The 24,340-nt window shown below is 36.3% G+C and overlaps 1 protein-coding gene across 1 annotated transcript in view; it reads left to right on the top strand.

Annotated features, from left to right (window-relative positions):
* Window positions 1-1,923: 1,923 nt before the first annotated feature.
* prdm5 (PR domain containing 5) overlaps window positions 1,924-24,340 on the top strand; it is a 96,640-nt gene continuing 74,223 nt past the window's right edge. Inside the window, exons 1-7 of the mRNA XM_048178382.1 lie at window positions 1,924-2,325; window positions 7,649-7,732; window positions 12,455-12,577; window positions 22,179-22,353; window positions 22,775-22,952; window positions 23,033-23,128; window positions 23,308-23,429. Coding sequence (XP_048034339.1) covers window positions 2,227-2,325; window positions 7,649-7,732; window positions 12,455-12,577; window positions 22,179-22,353; window positions 22,775-22,952; window positions 23,033-23,128; window positions 23,308-23,429 — 877 coding nt within the window. The 5' untranslated portion in view covers window positions 1,924-2,226. The remainder of the gene's footprint in view (window positions 2,326-7,648; window positions 7,733-12,454; window positions 12,578-22,178; window positions 22,354-22,774; window positions 22,953-23,032; window positions 23,129-23,307; window positions 23,430-24,340) is intronic.

The raw sequence follows: 24,340 nt of genomic DNA, 5'->3' as shown, positions 1-24,340 counted from the left end.
GTCAGTAAAATGGTAATGTTAAAAGGGTCATGAATTGAGAAATCAACTTTTCCTTGAGCTTTTGATATATAAGAGGTCATTGTACTATAAGAATATCCTGTAAGTTTCAGAACTAAAAACTTCCTTGTTAGTCCAATAAAAGTTTTAATTGACACCAGACCCAGCGAACGACTGATCCTGGAACGTATGTCATAGATAGGTGAAACACCACCTCCGCAGAAGAAATCAACGCCTACTTCATCATTACAATGTTAGCCCCGCCCACTGGTGTGTTAGTGAGATGAGGATGAGAGAAGAGCGATACAGGACTAAAAAAACATTACCTTTCAAAGGATCATAATGTTAGGAATCTGGTTATTTATTTTCAACAATGTGAATGTCTCAGTTGAGCTTTATTTATTTGTATTGAGTACGTTTTACTGTGGATTCTTTGGTAAATAAATTGCATTTCGGCGCAGGCTTTGCAAACAGACTTTTACGATATGGACTCGACAGTAATGCAACAACATGCAACTTAGTAGCATGAAAATAATCTGTTATTTAAATGGTGATTAAATTATATATAGAAAGTGATCAAAGAACGCTCCCTTTACAATCACTGGAGCTGTCAATCAAAAAAGAATTTATCAGTGACTGAGTTCTGGATTCACGGCAAAACTCCTGTTTTATTCAATGAATATCTTAGTTTTTTGCATTTTCATTGTTAGTTATGATGAAAGCATTCGTTAGTGTGCAGAAATTGAGTTGCAATGACGAGATCACTGTGAGATTTCATGCGCTCAACATGTCTGATCGGCTACAATGTTCATCACTGCAACCTTTCATGCCACAATCTAAATATAAGATCTAATTGTAATGCTATTTATCAGCACTTTCATGATTAGTTAAAGGGGCTCTATGTAGGAATGACACCTAGTGGTCGTAATAGGTACTGCATTCCAAATTCAAAATATTGTTTGCCCTGCCCCCTCGTTCAAAGACGCGGGTGGCCAGCTTGAGAACATGCAACAAGAGCGAGCGCAATTGACAATGAAAGCTGAGGAGACTGTAAGCTGATGAGTTGATTTATCTGTGTTTTAATATGCTGTCGTTCATAGAGAATTTTAGATGGATGCAGAGGCTTTTTAGGTCAGGTAGAATCTGCGATTCTCTGACCCAGTTTGTTTGCTGGTTTCCATGGCTACAATACGCTGTGTTTTCCGCCAACTGGCAACCTGTGATGGCGAAATACTATTGGATAAACTGGCAGCACACGGTTTCACACAGACCAAAACAAAGACAGACATTCCAACACGGAACGCACATTTTCAAAGTAGAATGTCTGGCTGTAGCATTGTTTTTCTGAGAAACAAGTAGGTGAACTTAGCATGTTTCCTAAATATCTGCAAACATATTGGGGTATTTATATGCTTTATTAAAGTAATCTATTTCAAATAGAAAGATGTCAGCCAATCACAGCAGTGGGCGTTTACACTGAAGTCTGCAGACATGCCCCTTAAAACAGAGGGTTCAAATCAGAGGGCTAAAATCAGGGTAGTAAAAAAATGCTTTTTATTTCTAAATTATAATGATTTTTGATGTAAAAAGCATACTAACATTAAGTGCACCCCAGGAAACATTATAAAACAATAAAACAACGCAGTTCATGACCCCTTTATTTAATTTAATGCTGTTAAATGTTTAAATCTGGAACATTGCTTACATTCTGAGGTACTTAATAGCCCTCCTTGTCACAGGGACTGGTTGTCCCCACAAACATAAACTAACACAAAAAATTACTTTAAAATGTTCTATTGCACATAATGTATTATTATTATTATTATTAACAACACCGTTATTGTTGTTGATATTATCATAATTTGTAGTATTATTATACGTGATTTTAGTTTTATTTAGTATGAAATATTAAATTTTCCCGGGAAAATAAAATATGTAGCTCGCGGTAACAAACTTTTCACCAAACAGATTGCAGAACCTCTCTGTTACTGACACTAACGTGTACGTTCATAAACTTTCCACCAATCAGAGCGCAGAATCGCATTCCATGTACGGCCAACAGCCAATCGGAGCGCAGTGTCCCCTCTCCTGTACGGACTGTAACATGGATGATCAGACTGGACTGAGATTTACAAACACAGCGAGCTGAGAACATCAAACCAGCCCCTAACCGTGTGTCCGAGCGCGTTTCCTCTGTGTTGTTCCGAAGAAAGGCGTCTCTCTGAAGTAATGAGAATGTTGGGCATGTACGTGCCGGACAGATTCGTGCTGAAGTCCTCTAAAGTTCAGGACGGGATGGGGCTGTACACTTCCAGAGCAGTCAAGAAGGTTCGTGTGTATAAAACAAACCTCAGCATGAGAGAAAAAGTAGTAACTTCTGGAAAAATGCTTCTTTTATCAATATCTTCACTTTGCTCATAGTGTATTAAGTATAAACGCCTGGTTGTAGCTGCATTCCTCTGTGTATGTGCTTACGTGTGCTGCCACGTCCCTTACAAACAATCACCATGGTAACCATCGTTTCCGCCAAAAATTCACCATGCCAGCCACCGTTTCCGCCATAAATTTACTACAGTTATTGTTGTTATTACAGTACAGTGACGGTTACGTGATATTAGCCTCCACTGCCATTTAAAGTAAATGAAACTAATACCAGGAATAGTTTTTACACTGTTTGAAAGAGATTTGATATTAACTTATTATGACTTTTCAGCAAAAGCAATAAATATAGTTACTATGGTATTTGGCTGTGACTGTGTTTTCTGTGGTAATTGTCTGGAAGGGGTCTATATGTGTTTACAAGAACTTTTACCCTCTTTTACCCTCTACAGCTAAAAGATGACGTGTGTGAACATCAAAAACCTGCAAGAACACAAAGAAAATACATTAAACTTTGAATGACTGATATATATATATATATATATATATATATATATATATATATATATATATATATATATATATATATATATATATATATGGCCATTCTACAGAATTGGTTCAAAGTCAGAGTTGGAAACTCTGAAAAAATGTCTTTTTCCACAAATTTTGTATGCAAATTGTATAATATCCAAGGTACACATTTCTAGTAATTGTACAGTTAATTCTCATATTGTATTTTCAGGAAGTTTTGGAATATTTTTCGTCTCCCCAAATTTGTCACTACCGCAACACAATAATAAATAATTTAATAAGAAGGGTTACATTGACCTTGTAAATATATATTTTTTGCAGTTTTAAAAAAAGGTTTCACAGGTAAATCAATAACAATTACAATTTTAACAATATTTCAAGTGTAATTTATGAGATTTGTTGTATTTTGAATCCAATCTTTCTTTGTAAAATGCATAAAGTTTGTCATACTGATTTTAAAGTCACTACCAGTATTCACCTTTTTATACATTGAACCAAACACTAACATCTTAGTTGATAATTCAATATACTTTATTTTTGACAAAACATCCCATGTATCGGTCATAACTTCACATTTCGGTAGTGACAGTAATGTGTTGGTAGTGATCACATCACACTACAGAATATTAACTTACATACTAAAACAATACTAAAACATTAAAATACTAATGTGAAGTCTCTTTGTACTAATATTTTTATGTTCCCCCAAATAAATGATTATTTTTCCTTTTGTCACTACCGTAACTTCACCACATGTTTCGGTCATGACTGTTTCGGTAGTGACAATTTTAGATACTTTTGAGTCTAGCTCAAAGATGCTAATCAGCATATGGTTAGCAAGCACAGTTCTGAACAGTTGTACACACATAAAAACTAAATTTTATGAATAACACCCAAAAAAGTTTGCTTAATTGCAGAAAAAAGGTGTCTGGTAGTGACATTCCTTAAATTTACACACAGATTTTCAGACTTTTGAACACATTTAACTCAAAATGATGGTCCTCCCTATCTACTATGAAAGAAAGACTGTGAGAGGGAGGGACACAGGAATATTTCCTGATCAAAAATATAGAAGTGTGGTTGAAATCAGTCTCAGCCAATGGACTAAAACACTTTTTCGGTAGTGACATCAAAATGCGAGATACATTTTTTTTACATAAAGTTTCATGATGTAAAATAATTTTTTTTTTTTTACACAGTACATTATAATCAAGTACTTCACATGTGCTTTAGTATGTTAGTAAACACATCAAAATAAGAGTACTTCATTAAAATATGACAAAAGATTATTAAAACAATGATTTAAAATGTACTTTGAAGTAAAACATTTTATTTAACATTATTAAAAAGTGCACAAAGTGTTAAGAAACAGTCATGAAAGTATGCTCTCTTTAATTTTATATTATATGCAAATACAGTTTTTTCTTTAAATATATAACTTTTAAGATATGAGGTACACTACAAGTGAACATTCACTACAATGAAGCACACTTCATTTAAACAAGGCTATGTAATGAAACATGAAATATAACCTGTACATTTCTTCATGAGTTTCAACCATGTATCTCCTGTTCCACTTTCTTTGATTGTCTTGATTTTTCGATTTGCCAGATTTTAATTGGGTCAACTGACCAAAAGCATTGAAAACATCTACATAAGCTTTAGGAAATGCCATCTCAAGACTTCAGACCATTTTTGTATTCATATTGCATGTTCTGAAACTGTATTCTGAGATGTATCTGTTTCCACCCTGTTTCCACCTGGTATTAAGATGTCAAGTCAAGTCATCTTCATTTATATAGCGCTTTTCACAATACAGATTGTTTTGAAGCAGCTTCACAGTGATAATAGGAAAATTAATTGACTGATTGTTTTGGCTTTACAGCAGCTCTAAGAAAATATTATTATTGAGCTAAAGTAGGTTTTTGATTAAATCACTTCCGTTGTAAAAATTGTTAATTATTAACTTAGGGGCCGCTTAAATGACACCTTTCCCACTGAGAACCAAAGACTTTTAATGCATTCTTGCCATTCATTTACAAGTTTAATTAAGGTTTGAACGTTTGATTGTGTGTGTGTGCAGACACATTCAAACGTGCAAACTTGTCTGGTCCGCATAATACAAAAAATGTCGTGTCCATGGATCTATGCGGACTGGAATAATTTTGATAACGTTTTATCTATACATAGGGAAAGGAAAGTTAAGGAGGCTTTCGCAGGGGATAGTTTAGTTGACACTTCAGGGCTGTGTTTTCATCGTGTCTAGGCGCAGTTCCTTCATCTCATCTGGATACGGCCTGGATCTGGCAGGCTGCGGCAAACCTCGGGACAAACAGAGAGACTAATATTAGCGTAGACGCCATTCTTCTTCTGATGTAGCGAGTACATCAGGTGTTATGGGAAGTGTTCCCAGTTCCAGCTGACCTAATTTATGCAGCCTAACAATTAACATGATTTGAGTTATAGAAGTAGATAATGTGTTATGTGTATGCCAGGTTAAAGAGATGTTTTTAGTCTAAATTTAAATTTCCCGAACAATGCTAGGAAGACTGTTCTAAAGTCTAGGTGCTAAAAAGGAAAAGGATCTACCGTCTGCGGTTGATTTTGATATTCTAGGTATTATCAACTGGCCTGAATTCTGAGATCGCAATAGACGTGAAGGACTATAATGTGTTAAGAGCTCGGTCAGGTACTGGGGAGCTAAACCATTTAGTGCTTAAGTAATTAGCAAGATTTTAAAATCTATACGATGGATAATAGGGAGCCAATGCAGTGTTGACAGAACCAGACTAATATGGTCATACTTCCTGGTTCTAGTAAGAACTCTAGCCGCTGCGTTTTGGACCAGCTGGAGTTTGTTTACCAGATGAGCAGGGCAACCACCCAGTAGAGCGTTACAGTAATCTAGCCTTGAAGTCATGAATGCATGAACTAACTGTTCCGCATTTGTCATTGAGAGCATATGTCGTATTTTAGATATATTTTTAAGATGGAAGAATGCGGTTTTACAGACGCTAGAAATGTGGCTTTCAAATGAAAGATTGGTATCAAAGAGCACACCCAGGTTCCTAACTGAGGACAAAGACTTAACAGAGCAGCCATCAAGTGTTAGACAGTATTCTAGGTTATTATGTGCAGAAGTTTTTGGTCCAATAATTAGAATCTCTGTTTTTTCTGAATTTAGTAGTAGGAAATTACTAGTCATCCATTTTTTTTATATCAGCTGTGCATTCTGTTAATTTTGTGAATTGGTAAGTTTTGCCAGGGCGCGAAGAAATATAGAGCTGAGTATCATTAGCGTAACAGTGAAAACTAATACCATGCTTCCTAATGATATCTCCCAAGGGTAGCACGTAGAGAGTGAAAAGCATCACTCCTAGTACCGAGCCTTGCGGTACTCCATATTGAACTTGTGATCAATATGACATCTCTTCATTTACTACAAACTGATAACGGTCAGATAAGTATGATTTGAACTATGCCAATGCAATTCCACTAATGCCAACATAATTTTCGATAACGATAATGATCGATAGTGTCAAAAGCAGCACGGAGATCTAGTAACACTAATAGAGAGATACAACCACGATCTGATGATAAGAGCAAATCATTAGTAACTCTAATGAGAGCAGTCTCAGTACTATGGTATGGTCTAAATCCTGTCTGGAAATCCTCACAGATACCATTTCTTTCCAGGAAGGAACATAGTTGTGATGATACTGCCTTTTCTAGCATTTTTGACAGAAAAGGTAGATTCGAGATCGGCCTGTAATTGACTAAATCTCTAGGATCAAGTTGTGTTTTTTAATAAGAGCTTTAATAATAGCCAGCTTAAAAGTTTCCGGTATGTATCCTAGTAATAAAGACGAATTAACGATATAAAGAAGAGGATCTATGACCTCTGGAAGCATCTCTTTCAATAGCTTAGTCGGTATAGGGTCTAACATACATGTTGTTGATTTTGATGATTTAACAAGTTTAGACAATTCTTCCTCTCCCATAGCAGCGAATGAATGGAATTTTTCCTTCATTCGCTGCTATAGGAGAGGAAGAATTGTCTAAACTTGTTAGACAAAATGTGTTTTGGTTGATCGGATCACAAGTTGACAGCACTAAAAACAGGTGTAAACGGGGTGTAAAACTAAAGCTGATGCTCTCCGTATGTTTTTCTGTCGTCTCCAGTCTCGTTCATATGTACATTTTGTGAGCTTATTTCATCCTTTAGATTGAAAGATCTGGAAAAAAACCCATACATTTACCCTCCCCTCGAAGAAATCAGGACAGAAGTGGTTGAAAGTGGACAAAAGAGATGGATTAAAATATGAGGTGTAAACGGGAATGTGTCTCCCTCGTCTACTTGTGATCCGATCGACCAAAACCCATCTCAATACCAGGTGGAAACAGGGCATTTGAGACTTGTTTGCTTTGTTCTGAAACAGGAAACTTGATTTGCTACAATGTTGCATTTTCTACTTGGCTCAGTTCACTTTCACAAGGTAAATTCTGTCTCAAAATATACATCATAAAAGCTGATTTGAATCTTTATGTTCGTTGGTCAAAGTGACAATGTGAATTCTAAGTGATCCAGGGCTAAATGTATCATTTTCTTTTTGGTCCGGGCCAATAGAGAAGCGAAGCTCTGAGTTGATCATGTTCAGATCCCACCCAGACTGCTGGATGTGACATCAAAGCCCAATCCTACAACACACTCTCACACACTCTTGCTCTTCTTTCACAGGGTGAGAAATTTGGGCCGTTTGCAGGTGAAAAGCGGATGCTGAGTGACTTGGATGAAAGCATGGATCCACGACTGATGTGGGAGGTGGGTGACTAGACTCAACAATGATTCCATCGCTTTACCCATAATGCATTTGCTATGTGTCGCCACAAAGCTTTTTGTTTTTGTGTCACTTGGGAGCACTTCAAAGGCAACTCATATCTGATAAAACTTCTTTAAAATGTTAGATGCTAGTTTATGTCTTGGCTGTTTTATGACTGTATAACATTGATGTGAGTGGTTGCACAAAACTCACCGCGACCATGCTAGGCTGCTGGGAATGGTTGTTAAGAGGGTGATATTCAGTTGCTAAGGTGTCCTGAGTGGTTTTAAATGTGCTGATGTATGGTTTGCTAGGTAGTAGCTAAGTGTGCTTAATTGTATTGATTGTGCACTTGTTGTGCTTTAAAGAAGTACACTTATTTTGATGTGTTGACTAACATACTAAAGCACATGTAGTACTTTATTAGGGCCCGAGCACTGATGGTGTGAGGACCCTATTGTAATTGCTCAGACAATTCTTCTTCTTCTTCTTCTCCGAAATGAATCACATTTTTGAGGGCCTAAACATGCTCAAAAACTCATGAAACTTTGCACACGTGTCAGAAGTGGTGAAAATTTACATCTGATATGGGTTTCAGAATTAGGTGTGGCAAAATGGCTCGATGGCACCACCTACAATTAAACGGCCTTCACGCTACTTTTCACGGACAGGTATGAAATTCGGTAGACACGTGTAACAGCCCAATACCTATAAAAAAGTCTTTGGGTGCAAAACCTGAAAACCCAACAGGAAGTGAGATATTTTGAATTTTCTCTGCAAAATTTTTGCAGTTTTTGCCATTTCCACATGTTATACTTTAATGAACTCCTCCTAGAGCTTTAATCAGATCAACATCATATTTGGTCAGTCTAATCTAAAGGCCTTTGCGACATTAAATTGCGAAGATCTAGAGGTTTCATAGAAGGGTGTGTCTGTGGCGGCCTGACAAAATTCGATGTTTCGCCATGAAACAGGAAGTTGGTATAACTTGGGCATACAATGTTGATCTGCTTCAAACTTCATATGTTTTATTAGAGTCCTGGCCTGAAGACGTCTACATGCCAATATTCAGTTACAATCATAGCGTCACCTGCTGGCAACAGGAAATGACATGTTTTACACTGTGATTAACTCCTCATAGAGGGAGTTAATCAGATCAACATCATATTTGGTCAATCTAATCTTAAGGCCTTTGCGATGTTAAATTGTGAAGATCTTGAGTTTTTGCTGAAGGGTGTGTCCGTGGCGGCCTGGCAAAGTCAAGTCATATTTCTCCTGTATTTACTCGCTTACATGCATGTCACCCACTATTCACTGTTTTCCTAAGGCCACCAGGTGGCGGTGTCCCCAGGTGCGAGGGCCCTTTCATCACTGCTTGCAGCTTTAATTTTTAATTGTAACTGTAGTGTGTTATTCATTTAAGTGAATATATTTTAAATGTACTAAATTGCAACATTTGCAAAATTCATCTTTGTATAATTAAAAATAAACATGACATTTCAATAGAATTTACAATAAAGCATATTTTAGTAGCGGTTTACCGATTGATCGGATTTGCCGATTAATCAGCAATGATAACTGGTTGCTGGAACAATTGGTAAAAATTAAATTTCGAAAAAAAAAAATCGAAATACAATGTTGAGAATAAAATCATTAAATTTCGAGAATAAAGTTGGGTTTCAAGAAAAAAATGTTTTTTGAAATAAAATGTTGACAATAAACTCACTAAATTTTGAGAATTAAATTTCAAGAAAAAGTTGAAATAAAATGTTGAGAATAAACTCACAAAATTTTGAGAATAAAGTGTTTTGAGAAAAAATAGTCAAAATAAAATGTTGAGAATAAAATCATTACATTTCGAGAATAAAGTTGTTTCAAGAAAAAAGATATTAAATTTAGAGAAAAAAAGTGTGTTTTGAGAAAAAACTCATTTCAAGAAAAAATTGAAATAAAATGTTGAGAAAAAACTCATTAAATTTCAAGAAAAATGTCAAAATAAAATGTCATCAATAAACTCACTAAATTTTGAGAATAAATTCATTGTGTTTTGAAAAAAAAAATCATTAAATTTCGAGAAAAAGTCGACATAAAATGTAGAGAATAAACTCACTAAATTTTGAGAATAAAGTTGTTGTGTTTTGAGAAAAAACACGTTAAATTTCGAGAACAAAGTCGAAATAAAATGGCGAGAATAAACACGCATTCCATCAGTGATGTTCATTGCATACTGATCCTAGAGGACGTGACAGAGTTGGATCACTTACTCAAGCTAAGTGATATTTTAGACTTTCCTTCAATAACAAAGAAATACAGCTTTAGCTAATTATAACCAAATAATAACATACGAAATTTAAAGATAATTTGCAAGCGGCTGGGTCTTTTTAGAAGAAAAAAACAGTACAATTTGCCCGACGTAGCAAGAAAACGGGACATTCTAAAACATGAAAAATGCTTCTTATTAAAAGATCAAATTCTGAACACACCTTATTAATAAACCATACTATGTGCAGATAAGCATAATAACTTCACTCTAGGCTGGACGAGTGTGTATAGACATTTATCTTTCTGTGTAGGCTATTTGTCTGTACAAGTCTGGATGTAGAGATATAATATATATTGGCCTTTCTGTTTCTGTTTGCACGTTTACAGTAAAACACATCAATGCCACTTTTTTCATTCTTGAAATGAACTTTTTGCCTGTATGGTGATTAGATTCACTGTTTTGGACTGCCGCCCTGAACTTGAGAATGTGCCACGTCTGGTGTGTGGCATACAGCGCTTCATCCATTGCGTGCATGTAGAGAGCGCACAAATAGGCCTACTGTTCTTGAGCTTGAAAGAACAAATACACATAAAAGTATGGCAAAAGTTGGAATCGAGAATTGTTATTGAAAGAAAGCATAAAATATAGCTTGACTAAGTGATTTAACTATGTCAATGACTGATTGAAATGCTTGTTTATTCTCAATATTTTATTTCGACCTTTTCTCGGAATTTAATGTTTTTATTTTCAACATTGTATTTCGACTTTTTTTTTTTTTTTTTTTTTTTTAGAAATTTAACAAGTGTCCATAGTATCGTTGTGCAGCCGACAGAAACATATAAACAATTCAGAAAGTTTGAACGCTTTTCAATTTCAGTTCTTTTTTATGGTCACTGTAATACATATTTTGGTATTTTGTGTCTAATTTCAATGCTACGGCGTTTGTGTGGATATTTAAAAATGGCCATATTTAAGCATGACTGTTTGGATTTATATGAAATGGAAACACTTTACAGAAAGAGTCTGTCTGTAACATTAACTAAGGTTAATAAAAGGTTCATTGTTCATTTTAACATTTACTAATACATTTTTACATTTTAAAGTCGTGTCTCTTAACATTAGTCAGTGCACTATGAATGATCATGATATAATTTATATATTAATTATTTTTTATATTTAAAAATACAGTACTTTTTCATGGTTCCACACTGTTTTTCAATTTTTGTAATAAAGTTCAGCACTATTTTATGTGTTATGTTTGTTGTCAGTATCCATTAATCCTCAATTCTCTCATTTGCTTTAAATCTATGGGATGTCTTCACCCATTTTACTTCTCATCAACATGTCACATGATTTGAGGTATTGATGTCTGTAGCACGAACAGTGTGGGATGCATTAATACTTTGGGTAAGAGATTTACTCAGATCACTAAGTGATGCTTGTTAAACAGAGATCTTTGAGGTCTGACTGAATTTTAACCGTCTTGGAGAAGTTGTTGCCCCTCTTGTTCAGACAGACGCATCACTGCTCATCTCCAGGCAACCATTAATTGGACGAGACATGCCAGCATGAACTCGACTCACACTGACTCTCCCAGGCCAGACAGAACTACGGGAACAAGACGCGCCTCCCAGTGCATGCCGTATCTAATATCCCATCAAATATCTGCTCTTGAAAGATTTGAGTTTATTTTCAGCTGCATTAAAGTTTTAATGATAGTGCAGATCAGGTCGTGTTCAGCCACATTAGAGCTGTGATTTACTGATCTGCCTACCCTGATGACACTTTTCTGCCCAAAGTATAGTGAGCCTAACTCTTAAATTACACACTTGTGCATATAATTATTATGATATATCATGTTAGTATGCAATCCACTGTGCCGCTCTTTCATGCTGCTTGTGTGTTATGATGCAGGCAATTTCAGGGAATTTACCTTTCAAGATTAGTCAGAATAAGTCGCTATTAGCCGGCGTTTAACTAAGTTAAGACCGAGAAATGTCTCAAAATAATAATTTGTATCCAAAAACAGTGGAATATAGGTGTTCGTCAGATATATTTTGGGCAGAGAGCATGCCTGTGGGAAGAGAGCGATGTTCCAGATTTAAGACCCCACTGAAGTTTTAGACATATATGATGAAAAGATGTCCTGTTTGAGAATAGTTATGATATACTGGACACATGGCAGCTGGGCTGTTCCTACAGATGTTGAAAGAACTTGTGTACACGGCAGCAACCGATACTCTCCATTTAATACTGCTTTTATTAAATATATTTGTAAAAAAAAGTGCTTGATAACTGCCGTGTAGGTACGTCGAAATACATTGTCAATGGATAGACTTGTCGACCTGGTTGTATAAATAAAGAATGTAATTGTACTTGCATGATAAGTAGGGATTTAATATATATATTTAATATTGTGAGTTAACCTGTGTGTAACCTTTGAATATGTATGCTTCTGCAGGTTCGAGGGAATAAAGGTGACGTGCTGTATATCCTGGATGCTAGTAACCCTCGTCATGCTAACTGGCTTCGCTTCGTTCATCAGGCCCCTTCACAGGAGCAGAAGAACCTGGCCGCCATTCAGGTATGACAAGATGCCACAGCCTGATAACCACAGAGATCTCTTTACACGGTCTCAAATACACTGTGTACTGCCTTCTAAGGAACTTTATTTGAGTGACCGATTTGGAACACTCTACATACACAAAAAGTGTGTGCATCAAAGTATGTCAGTCTAAAGTCTTGACTCATAATTGATTTCAGTTGAGTTGGACTCCATCTCTCAAGATGCAGTCACATTTACCTTTGTTTGTCAAATTTTGTGAGCAAAATATAATAATTTCAATAGGAATCCACACTGGGAATTTTGTTTGTGGATTTTGTGATTGTGCATTTCACGTGAGGATGAAAGATTGTGATGTATTGTGAATTTTGCGTGAGGATGACGGTTCCCTTTCGAGGGAACTCCATGTTGTGTCCAATGACAATGCTATGGGGAACACCTCAGCTTGACTGCGTCTGAAGCATGTGTGCAACTATTCCAATTCTGTTTTGGCTCTACAGTATGTCACCCTGTGACATGTGACGGCATACCGTGGAAGCTATAAAGGATACCCAGGACAAAGCAGCGTTAGCTTCTGTATCTTTAGCAAGTGCTCTTTGAATAATGTCTGTCTTATTTGGTGTCCGTTTGTCCTGTAAGGCTATATTTAACTATATTAGCTCTATAAAATGGAAAATAAGCAATTTAGATCTATGTGTGAGCTGCCTGGGAGTGGAGCTTGCACAGTCAGCTCTCGAGGGGACTGACTGTGCTCATTGTGATCAGCTACCGCTGAGAACGCTCCTCTCCTGACTGGCCCTCTTTGATGAGAGTGGTCAGGATGGAGCTTGTAAAGGACCTTGGAAATGATAGCTCCCTCCCTTTCTCAGCTCTCAGCTGCGGGCTCCAGTGCTGCCGCTCAGGATCCGAATGTCCACTCTGCGTCTTCTTCTGCCCCAAGTGAAGGCCACGATGTTGACTTTATATAGCTCTAAGAAGGTGGATATTGTCAGCGTCAAGGTAGAGGATTTTGAGGATTCACCAGTTCTGTCCCCTGCTTATGAGAAGCTAGTGGAGGTTGTGACTCGTGCCATGTCCAAATTTAACATTGATTGGCCGGCCGAGAAGCAGGAAGCAGAGATTTCTTAATTTGTGAATTTCATGTGATGATTAAAGATTTCCCCACACAGATTTCGTGATTGTAAATTTTACGCGAGGATGAAAGATTTTCCCACAAAGATTTTGTGATTGTGAATTTCACGTTAGGACGAAATATTTCCCCATGAAGATTTTGTGATTGTGAATTTTGCATGAAGATGGAAGATTTCCCCACGCAGATTTCGTGATTGTGAATTTTACGCGAGGATGAAAGATTTTCCCACAAAGATTTCATGATTGTGAATTTCACGTTAGGATGAAATATTTCCCCATGAAGATTTTGTGATTGTGAATTTTGCATGAAGATGGAAGATTTCCCCACGCAGATTTCGTGATTGTGAATTTTACGCGAGGACGAAAAATTTCCCCATGCAGATTTTGTGATTGTGAATTTTACGCGAGGACGAAAGATTTCCCCACACAGATTTCGTGATTGTGAATATTACGTGAGAATGAAAGATTTCCCCATGCAGATTTCATGATTGTGAATTTCACGTGAGGACAAAAGATTTCCCCACGCAGATTTCGTGATTTTGAATTTTACGTGAGGATGAAAGATTTCCCCACGAAGATTTTGTGATTGTGAATTTTGCGTGAGGAAAAAAGATTTTCCCACAGAGATTTCGTGATTGTGAATTTCACTTTAGGACGAAATATTTCCCCATGAAGATTTTGTGATTGTGAATTTTGCATGAAGATGAAAGATTTCCCCACACAGATTTCATGATTGTGAATTTTACTTGAGGACAAAAGATTTCCCCACACAGATTTCATGATTGTGAATATCACGTGAGGACGAAAGATTTCCCCACACAGATTTCGTGATTGTGAATATTACGTGAGAATGAAAGATTTCCCCATGCAGATTTCATGATTGTGAATTTCACGTGAGGACAAAAGATTTCCCCACACAGATTTTGTGATTGTGAATTTTATGCGAGGATGAAAGATTTCCCCATGAAGATTTTGTTATTGTGAATTTTGCGTGAGGATGAAAGATTTTCCCACAAAGATTTTGTGATTGTGAATTTCACGTTAGGACGAAATATTTCCCCATGAAGATTTTGTGATTGTGAATTTTGCATGAAAATGAAAGATTTCCCCACACAGATTTCATGATTGTGAATTTTATGTGAGGATGAAAGATTTCCACACACAGATTTCATGATTGTGAATTTTATGTGCGGATGAAAGATTTCCCCACACAGATTTTGTGATTGTGAATTTTACGCAAGGACGAAAGATTTCCCCACGCAGATTTTGTGATTGTGAATTTTATACGAGGACGAAAGATTTCTCCACACAGATTTTGTGATTGTGAATTTTACGCAAGGACGAAAGATTTCTCCACGCAGATTTTGTGATTGTGAATTTTACACAAGGACGAAAGATTTCTCCACGCAGATTTTGTGATTGTGAATTTTACGCGAGAACGAAAAATTTCCCCATGCAGATTTTATGATTGTGAATTTTACGCGAGGACGAAAGATTTCCCAACGAAGATTTTGTGATTGTGAATTTTGCGTGAGGACAAAAGATTTTCCCACAGAGATTTCGTGATTGTGAATTTCACTTTAGGACGAAATATTTCCCCATGAAGATTTTGTGATTGTGAATTTTGCATGAAGATGAAAGATTTCCCCACACAGACTTCATGATTGTGAATTGTACGTGAGGACAAAAGATTTCCCCACACAGATTTCGTGATTGTGAATATCACGTGAGGACGAAAGATTTCCCCACACAGATTTCGTGATTGTGAATATTACGTGAGAATGAAAGATTTCCCCATGCAGATTTCATGATTGTGAATTTCACATAAGGACAAAAGATTTCCCCATGCAGATTTCATGATTGTGAATTTCACGTGAGGACAAAAGATTTCCCCACACAGATTTTGTGATTGTGAATTTAATGCGAGGACGAAAGATTTCCCCATGAAGATTTTGTTATTGTGAATTTTGCGTGAGGATGAAAGATTTTCCCACAAAGATTTCGTGATTGTGAATTTCACGTTAGGACGAAATATTTCCCCATGAAGATTTTGTGATTGTGAATTTTGCATGAAGATTAAAGATTTCCCCACACAGATTTCATGATTGTGAATTGTACGTGAGGACAAAAGATTTCCCCACACAGATTTTGTGATTGTGAATTTTATGCGAGGACGAAAGATTTCCCCATGAAGATTTTGTTATTGTGAATTTTGCGTGAGGATGAAAGATTTTCCCACAAAGATTTTGTGATTGTGAATTTCACGTTAGGACGAAATATTTCCCCATGAAGATTTTGTGATTGTGAATTTTGCATGAAAATGAAAAATTTCCCCACACAGTTTTAATGATTGTGAATTTTATGTGTTGATGAAAGATTTCCCCACACAAATTTTCATGATTGTGAATATCACGTGAGGATGAAAGATTTCCCCACACAGATTTTGTGATTGTGAATTTTATGCAAGGACGAAAGATTTCCCCACGCAGATTTTGTGATTGTGAATTTTATACGAGGACGAAAGATTTCTCCACACAGATTTTGTGATTGTGAATTTTACGCAAGGACGAAAGATTTCTCCACGCAGATTTTGTGATTTTGAATTTTACACAAGGACGAAAGATTTCTCCACACAGATTTTGTGATTGTGAATTTTACGCGAGAACGAAAAATTTCCCCATGCAGATTTTATGATTGTGAATTTTACACGAGGACGAAAGATTTCCCAACGAAGATTTTGTGATTGTGAATTTTGCGTGAGGAAAAAAGATTTTCCCACAGAGATTTCGTGATTGTGAATTTCACTTTAGGACGAATTATTTCCCCATGAAGATTTTGTGATTGTGAATTTTGCATGAAGATGAAAGATTTCCCCACACAGACTTCATGATTGTGAATTGTACGTGAGGACAAAAGATTTCCCCACACAGATTTCGTGATTGTGAATATCACGTGAGGACGAAAGATTTCCCCACACAGATTTCGTGATTGTGAATATTACGTGAGAATGAAAGATTTCCCCATGCAGATTTCATGATTGTGAATTTCACGTGAGGACAAAAGATTTCCCCACACAGATTTTGTGATTGTGAATTTAATGCGAGGACGAAAGATTTCCCCATGAAGATTTTGTTATTGTGAATTTTGCGTGAGGATGAAAGATTTTCCCACAAAGATTTCGTGATTGTGAATTTCACGTTAGGACGAAATATTTCCCCATGAAGATTTTGTGATTGTGAATTTTGCATGAGGATGAAAGATTTCCCCACACAGATTTCATGATTGTGAATTGTACGTGAGGACAAAAGATTTCCCCACACAGATTTTGTGATTGTGAATTTTATGCGAGGACGAAAGATTTCCCCATGAAGATTTTGTTATTGTGAATTTTGCGTGAGGATGAAAGATTTTCCCACAAAGATTTCGTGATTGTGAATTTCACGTTAGGACGAAATATTTCCCCATTAAGATTTTGTGATTGTGAATTTTGCATGAAAATGAAAAATTTCCCCACACAGTTTTAATGATTGTGAATTTTATGTGTTGATGAAAGATTTCCCCACACAAATTTTCATGATTGTGAATATCACGTGAGGATGAAAGATTTCCCCACACAGATTTTGTGATTGTGAATTTTACGCAAGGACGAAAGATTTCCCCACGCAGATTTTGTGATTGTGAATTTTACACGAGGACGAAAGATTTCTCCACGCAGATTTTGTGATTGTGAATTTTACGTGAGGACTAAAGTTTTCCCCACGCAGATTTTGTGATTGTGAATTTTACACGAGGATGAAAGATTTCCCCACACAGATTTCGTGATTGTGCATTTCACGTGAAGACGAAATATTGCCCCATGAAGATTTTGTGATTGTGAATTTTGCATGAGGATGAAATATTTCCCCACACAGACTTCATGATTGTGAATTTTACGCTAGGACGAAAGATTTCCCCACACAGATTTCGTGATTGTGAATTTCACATGAGGACAAAAGTTTTCCCAATGCAGATTTCGTGATTGTGAATTTCATGCTAGGACAAAAGATTTCCTCACACAGATTTCATGATTGTGAAAATAACGTGAGGACGAAAGATTTAACCATGCAGATTTCGTGATTGTGAATTTCACGTGAGGACGAACAATTTCCCCACGCAGATTTCGTGATTGTGAATTTCACGTGAGGACGAACAATTTCCCCACGCAGATTTCGTGATTGTGAATTTTCAATAAGGACCAAAGATTTACCCTCACAGATATTGTGATTGTGAATTTTGCGTGAGGACAAAAGATTTCACCATTTGTGAGTTTTGCATGAGGATGAAAGATTTCCCCACATCAGTTGGTCATGTGATTTCGCCGCATTGATTAAATGATTTTTAATCCTGTATTTTTTATTATTAATTTGTAATTTCTCTCACTTCTGAGATGGCCTTTTCTGTGAACAACACATACGATGCAGCCTTAAAATTATAGAACGCAACATAACTGCCTGCCTGCCTTTTGCAACAGCCTTCGCATAAGGAGCTCACCTATGATTCCTTAAAATGCTGCCTACGTAGGGCACTCATTATGTTTTAGACCAGAGCCACAGAGTGTGACAGCAGCTTTGCGTAAGGCTTTGAAACACAAGAAGACAGCAGAGGGAATGAGATGGTGTGAGCTGTTTGTTATGTCTAGCAGTGCTGATGTGCGTTCACAGTGCCAGAGATCTGAAAACACCAAAGAGTACGGAGATAAGAGAAGTGCAATGAGCCTTAGATGAATAACACACACACACGTGTGCACAGACATGTGGGCGTACACATGTAGGCATAAATATTTGAGGTGACATAAATTGGATACGGCAGTTGAGTTGCTACCAATAGTGCCATGGCCTGGCAATCTCCAGTCAGTGTTAATGCACATTTAGCACCTCATAATTCAAATGCAACTATGGGAATAATGCTGTGATTGCACAATGATTTCACAACTCATCTCAACATGCGAAGATGGGATTCTTTTACGCTAAAACATACAATAGCTCACTATACAACTGATCGCAACAAAAATAGTGCAGTATGATTCCGCAAGTTAAATATGTTGCTATAGTAGCATGATAATGTACACTGACAATTACGATTATTTTGCTCAAAAATTATAATCATGAATAATAATCACGATTGCTGCCATTTTAAAAAAAAATAAGTAAAAGCTGTTTTTGGACTAACAAGGAAGAGTCCTGAAACTTACAGGATATTTTTAAAGTACAATGACCTCTTATATGTAAAAATATCAAGGAAAATTTGATTTCTCAATTCATGACCCCTTTAAAAATCTTTTTTTCTACATGTATAACATACTGACAACTACATTAAAAACCGGGTAGTAAAGAGAAAGCAACATAGAAGTAGCTTTTCCACAAGCTGAAGTAAATACTAATATATATGAAGATGCACAGTGTCTAACTCACAAAACACCATCATGGTAACACACATAACACTAACTAGAGAAGCAGAAATTGTGATCCTGTCATTAAAATACAAGTCTTATGTGTTCCTGAAATATCCTATTACATTTTGCACATGTAACATTTTTTTTTTCAAATAACTAATTATTTTTATCATGATTTTTTTTCCCCCTGCATAGATGGATGCAGAATCATTCGTGAAAGCATCACAGTGTTTGTGAATCAGTTTTTACCAGTTGTGGTATCTGGAGAGTTTGAGATGTTGATGATCTGATGGCCATTACAGCCAAATCAAGAGAGCTCTGTGTTTCATCACACATGACACTTCTCTCACCATCTCCCTGTGGATAAAACTGTGGCTGCGTTTTTAACATAATGTACAGCAACTGTGCTTATTTCTGCATGACCTTTTAGGAAATGAAGGTCTGATAAAGCCATTAAACAGGGGTTCAAGTGTTTGCCCTTTGACCTTAATCAGGAAGTTCTGGTGATCTTACGCTTCCCCTTGTGTGAATGTTTGATTGCTGTTGTGTTGTCTGTTCAGTGTCAGCCCACACCTGGATCTTTGCTTTTCAACGTCTAATTCAGTTTATTCCCTTTGTAATAAGACACATTTGATAGGTTTAAACAATTGATGCTAGTAGTGTTTTTATATATTGAAAATGAACCAGTCAAACTTTGCTGACTGCTTTAACTCAAGTTAATGAAGTGTAGGCGTTCACTAACACGGGTTTCCTATGGTCAAGCCTGGAAATTAATACAGAAATGTTAAAAGTATTGGAAAAGTCATAATTTCTGAGCACACAGGGACCACACAAAGCTGAATCCTTTGAGCTGTATTTATAACTGAGGGCAATTTTAATCTCTCTGGAGACATTTAATGGGGTCATTTAAATCTAATTTCAAGACGATTGACGCCTACATATGGAATGTCTTTCTTTAAGGTCTTAGTTTAAAAAAAATCATATCCAGTAATCATCAACAATTTTAAAAATTCAAAAGTTATGTTAAAGATTCTGATATAGAAATTTGTCTGATACCAAGAGCTGATATTTATGTTTGTTAGGTCATTCCTACAGTTTGGTGGATTTTGAATTTAGCAGGTTTGTTGAAAACATTTTTTAAGATTTCATTATGTTTTAGTCTTGTCAGAGTGAGAAAATAACATAAACAAAAACATAGTCAAGCTTCAGGCTAGTATTAACTTAATAATCCTGACCAAATATTTCAAATTTCACATTCTGTGGCGTTTCTTCACCCTGTTACATGACAACCTGTTTACAATTCAAAATATGTAACAGGGTGGACGTCTAAGATAATAAAGGTCATTACTAGCTAGAAAAGAACAACATGTTAGCAGAAGAATTTTAGTAGGTATTTAAAATCTATTTTATAAAATAAACATTTTCATGTCCAGTATAAACTGACAAAACAGGGTGGACATATTATGTTTTACGTTATTAGATTAGTCACTGAAAAATGAGGAACAGAAAGAAAAGTTTATAACTAATGGTTTGTTCTTGGAGTTGCTTTCTCTCTAAGGAAATGATCTCACATCTAGCAAGTCATGTGATTTAGGGAATATGCTTAAGATTTTAAAAGGCTAGCACCCATGTAACAGGGAGGACTTGTGTTTGAGGGCCATAAACTAATTTAACAGTTTTACACCGTGAAAAAAAAAAATATTGTCCAATCACGAATCAAAATAATTTGTATCTTATGTCAAAGAAAATAAGTAAATGTGTGTGTATGTAATACTGTAAAATTGCTAATTTGGAAAAATATATGATCGGGGATATCGGAATTTGTCTGTCAAGTGCTTCAAAAAGTGTTTTTCATTTTTAATAAATATTCTTAGGTGCTCATTCTTAGGTGCTAATCAGTTATGAATTTGTTTATTGGGGTACATCTATGCATGAAAGACCATGTGGCATGGAAGTTTATTAAAATTTTATGTAAAATATTCAGTATTGTTTTATGGGGACAAAGAATCCACCAAACCGTAAGAACTGACCATGTTATGGCTAATAACATATGAAGAGTTCAGATGCAAATCTGCTAAACACCACCTCTGTCAAAAATGATATTGAGCGCTCTCCGCACGTAGTATACCTTCATCAAACACTTTCACTTCAAATCCGCTTAATCCCAGCGTCACCCCATTTAGAAATACCGGTTAGTTGGCAGAAACCGCTAAACGCCACTTCCCTTTGTCAGCAAAAGCCTCTAAGTCCGCAGAAGAAACAATCGAAAGACGAGAATCGAATCATATGATTTCAAGATGAATGACGGTGTGTGTATGAGCCGGTTTTTATCATGTGTTGTCCATCGTTACAAAGGCAATGACAGGATTCCGTGAGTAGCAAGTAAACAGTGTTCTGTTTGCTGCTGCAAAACTGAGGTTTTTGCAAAAAAAAAAAAAAAAAAAATGGACTTAGCTGGTTTTGCAAAGCTGGTTTATTTTTGAAAATAAGTCATTTCAATAGCAGACATTTTAATAACATTTTCATTGCCATTAAAGTGAAATTACTGAACCTAAACATAGGAGCCTGGTAAAACATGCCAGAATGGACTTAGAGGTTTTTGCATCTGAACTCTTCATATATATCAAAAGTTTGGGGATTTTTAATGTTTTTGAAAGAAGTCTCTTCTGCTCAGCAAAGCTGCATTTATTTGATTAGAAATACAGTAAAACAGTAATATTGTGAAATATTATTACTTTTCAAAATAGATATTTTCTATGTGAATATATGTTAAACTGTAATTTATTCCTGTGATCAAAGCTGAATTTTCAGCATCATTACTCCAGTCTTCAGTGTCACATGATCCTTCAGAAATCATTCTGATATGCTGATTTGCTGCTCAAGAAACATTTCTGATTATTATCAATGTTGAAAACAGTTGTGCTGCTTCATATTGCTATGGAAACGGCTTCCTTAATGAATTGAAAGTTCAAAAGAACAGAATTTTTAAAAAAATAGAAATCTTTGTAACCAGTTTAGTGCATCCTTGAATGAAGTATCTGACAGTGTTTCTTTTAACAGGATGGAGAAAATATCTTCTATCTGGCTGTTGATGACATCGAGACGGATACAGAGCTTCTGATTGGTTACCTGGACAGTGACATGGAGGAGGAAGAGGAGGACCTGGAGGATGATCAGGACATCAAAGATGAAGATGAGAACAGTAAAGAAAGCAAACACCTCAGCACAGAAACAGGTGTGTGTTTAGTGTTTCTCTAAAAAGGGTTTAATATAGCATTTAGTATAATAGTAAGTTATTGTTGTGTTTACTCTAGGTTTTTCAGCAAAGTTTTGATCATGTTGATAATTTAGAGGCCTTAGAAATTTGCGTATCAAATATGATAAAGATAAAGTAGGTTTTATAGGGTTAAGCAAACATGATCAGTCATCAGTCAGATATTATAATCTACACTTTTAAAAAATCAGACACTGAAATATTATTTGCAAGAAAAAAAAGATTTATTATTTATTACGTTTGAAATGACAAAAATGTTCTTAATATTGTGCCTTGAATCCACTGCTCTCATTATGTTTTATGATTAATATGGCAGTTTCATATATGCCATTGCAAAACTCATATCAGTCGAGCAGTAGTTCATAGATGTGTGTGTGTGTAGATCTGGTGATTAAGAATGAAGATTACCCATGTCTGCTGTGTGAGAGCAACTTCCCCAGTGAAGACGTGTTAGCGGAGCATCTTCAGAGTCTTCATCAGAGAGGAAGGACCGAGGACAAAGAGTTTAAATGTAGCTCCTGCGGAAAAGAGTTTCCTGTCAAACAGGCCCTGCAGCGCCAGTCAGTACCACACACACACTTACACTCACAGTATACAGCGCATCAGTGTCTCATAATGCTGATATCATGTTTATTTGTAGTGTTCTTCACTGTACAGAGAGCTCAGCTTCATCAGAAGACCCTTCAAAAGTTCATCAGTGTGTCCTGTGTCACAGCAGCTTCTGTTCAGAGTCCAGGTACCGTACCGTATATGTACCGGCTATATGTCGCCTGTTTCCATTCTGCTGCGCAATGCCCACTTTTCACAATCCCTATATCCCGTTTCACTTGGAAATACATCACATTACAGGAGCAATATGGATTGGAGATGTGTTTCATGTTGATTTTAAAGTAAAACTGTGTTTGTGTGTGACAGTTTTGAGCAGCATAAAGAGGCTTGTAAAGGAGATGGTCGGTTCATCTGTAAGGCGGAGAGCTGTGGGAAGAGATTCAAGAGTAAAGACGCCCTGAAGAAACACAAAGCCAACGTGCACACAGGTTGGTCACACACACACACACACAGACTGGAGACTGAGGCGAGTGTGAAATTACCCGTCTGTAATGAGAGTCTAATCAGCGGCTGTTTAACATCTTCATTAATCTCTGGGTTTCTGATCCGCTCTTCATCCCCTCTGTCTGTCAGATAAACGTTCAGCTCTCCCTCCCTCTCTGCACTCATCTTTTCACCAGACTCTCAGAGCGTCTGTCTCTCTGCCAGAAGCACAGACATCTGAGAAAATTAGTCAAAGACCCCTAATCGCCTGATGAAAGCACGTTTTCAATATTATTGTCAGTAATTATAATTGGACAGTTTGGCCACATGCAAGTGAATCAGTCATTTGCAAATGAATCCAAACAGTGTAAAGCTGAACGATTTACTGAGTGCTTGTGGAAGTGCTTATAGCTACATAAATGATTGTGCGTGTTTTGTTATAATAAGAGTCTTTAAAGTTGACATGGAAAGCAGGATTTTTTGCTGTTTTGGTGTACTATGTAGACGTGAACATTGACAATGCAAACTCTTCCACTAGTCTTTTCCATTCTGGGCTGTAAATATTGGCTTTGAATTGGCTCCTCAAATGCGCTGAGGGATGGGATAGTGCCCTCACCATGTCAAGCTTTCAGAATTCAAAGAAAAAAAAATGTAATTAAACAAACTGGTACAAAACTAGATATCTCTATTATAATTACTATATTATAATTAACAAATTTTTCTGCACTTTGCATGCCGTCAACTTGCAGCACATATTAGTTGACGGACGGCACCTTCCTATATTTTTTTTTGATGCTTTATTTTACCTGTTTCATTTGCAGTAAAATTAAAAAAAATATTTACAAATATATTTTGCGTGAATGGTGTTGTGTAGCACTGAAACTCTGAAACACTGAAACCTATATATTGGTGCATA

The sequence above is a fragment of the Megalobrama amblycephala genome, linkage group LG24, assembly GCF_018812025.1.
Source record: "Megalobrama amblycephala isolate DHTTF-2021 linkage group LG24, ASM1881202v1, whole genome shotgun sequence".
Taxonomy (NCBI): domain Eukaryota; kingdom Metazoa; phylum Chordata; class Actinopteri; order Cypriniformes; family Xenocyprididae; genus Megalobrama; species Megalobrama amblycephala.
Note: the sequence above shows the minus strand (reverse complement) of the source record. Positions and strands in the feature narration are given on the sequence as shown.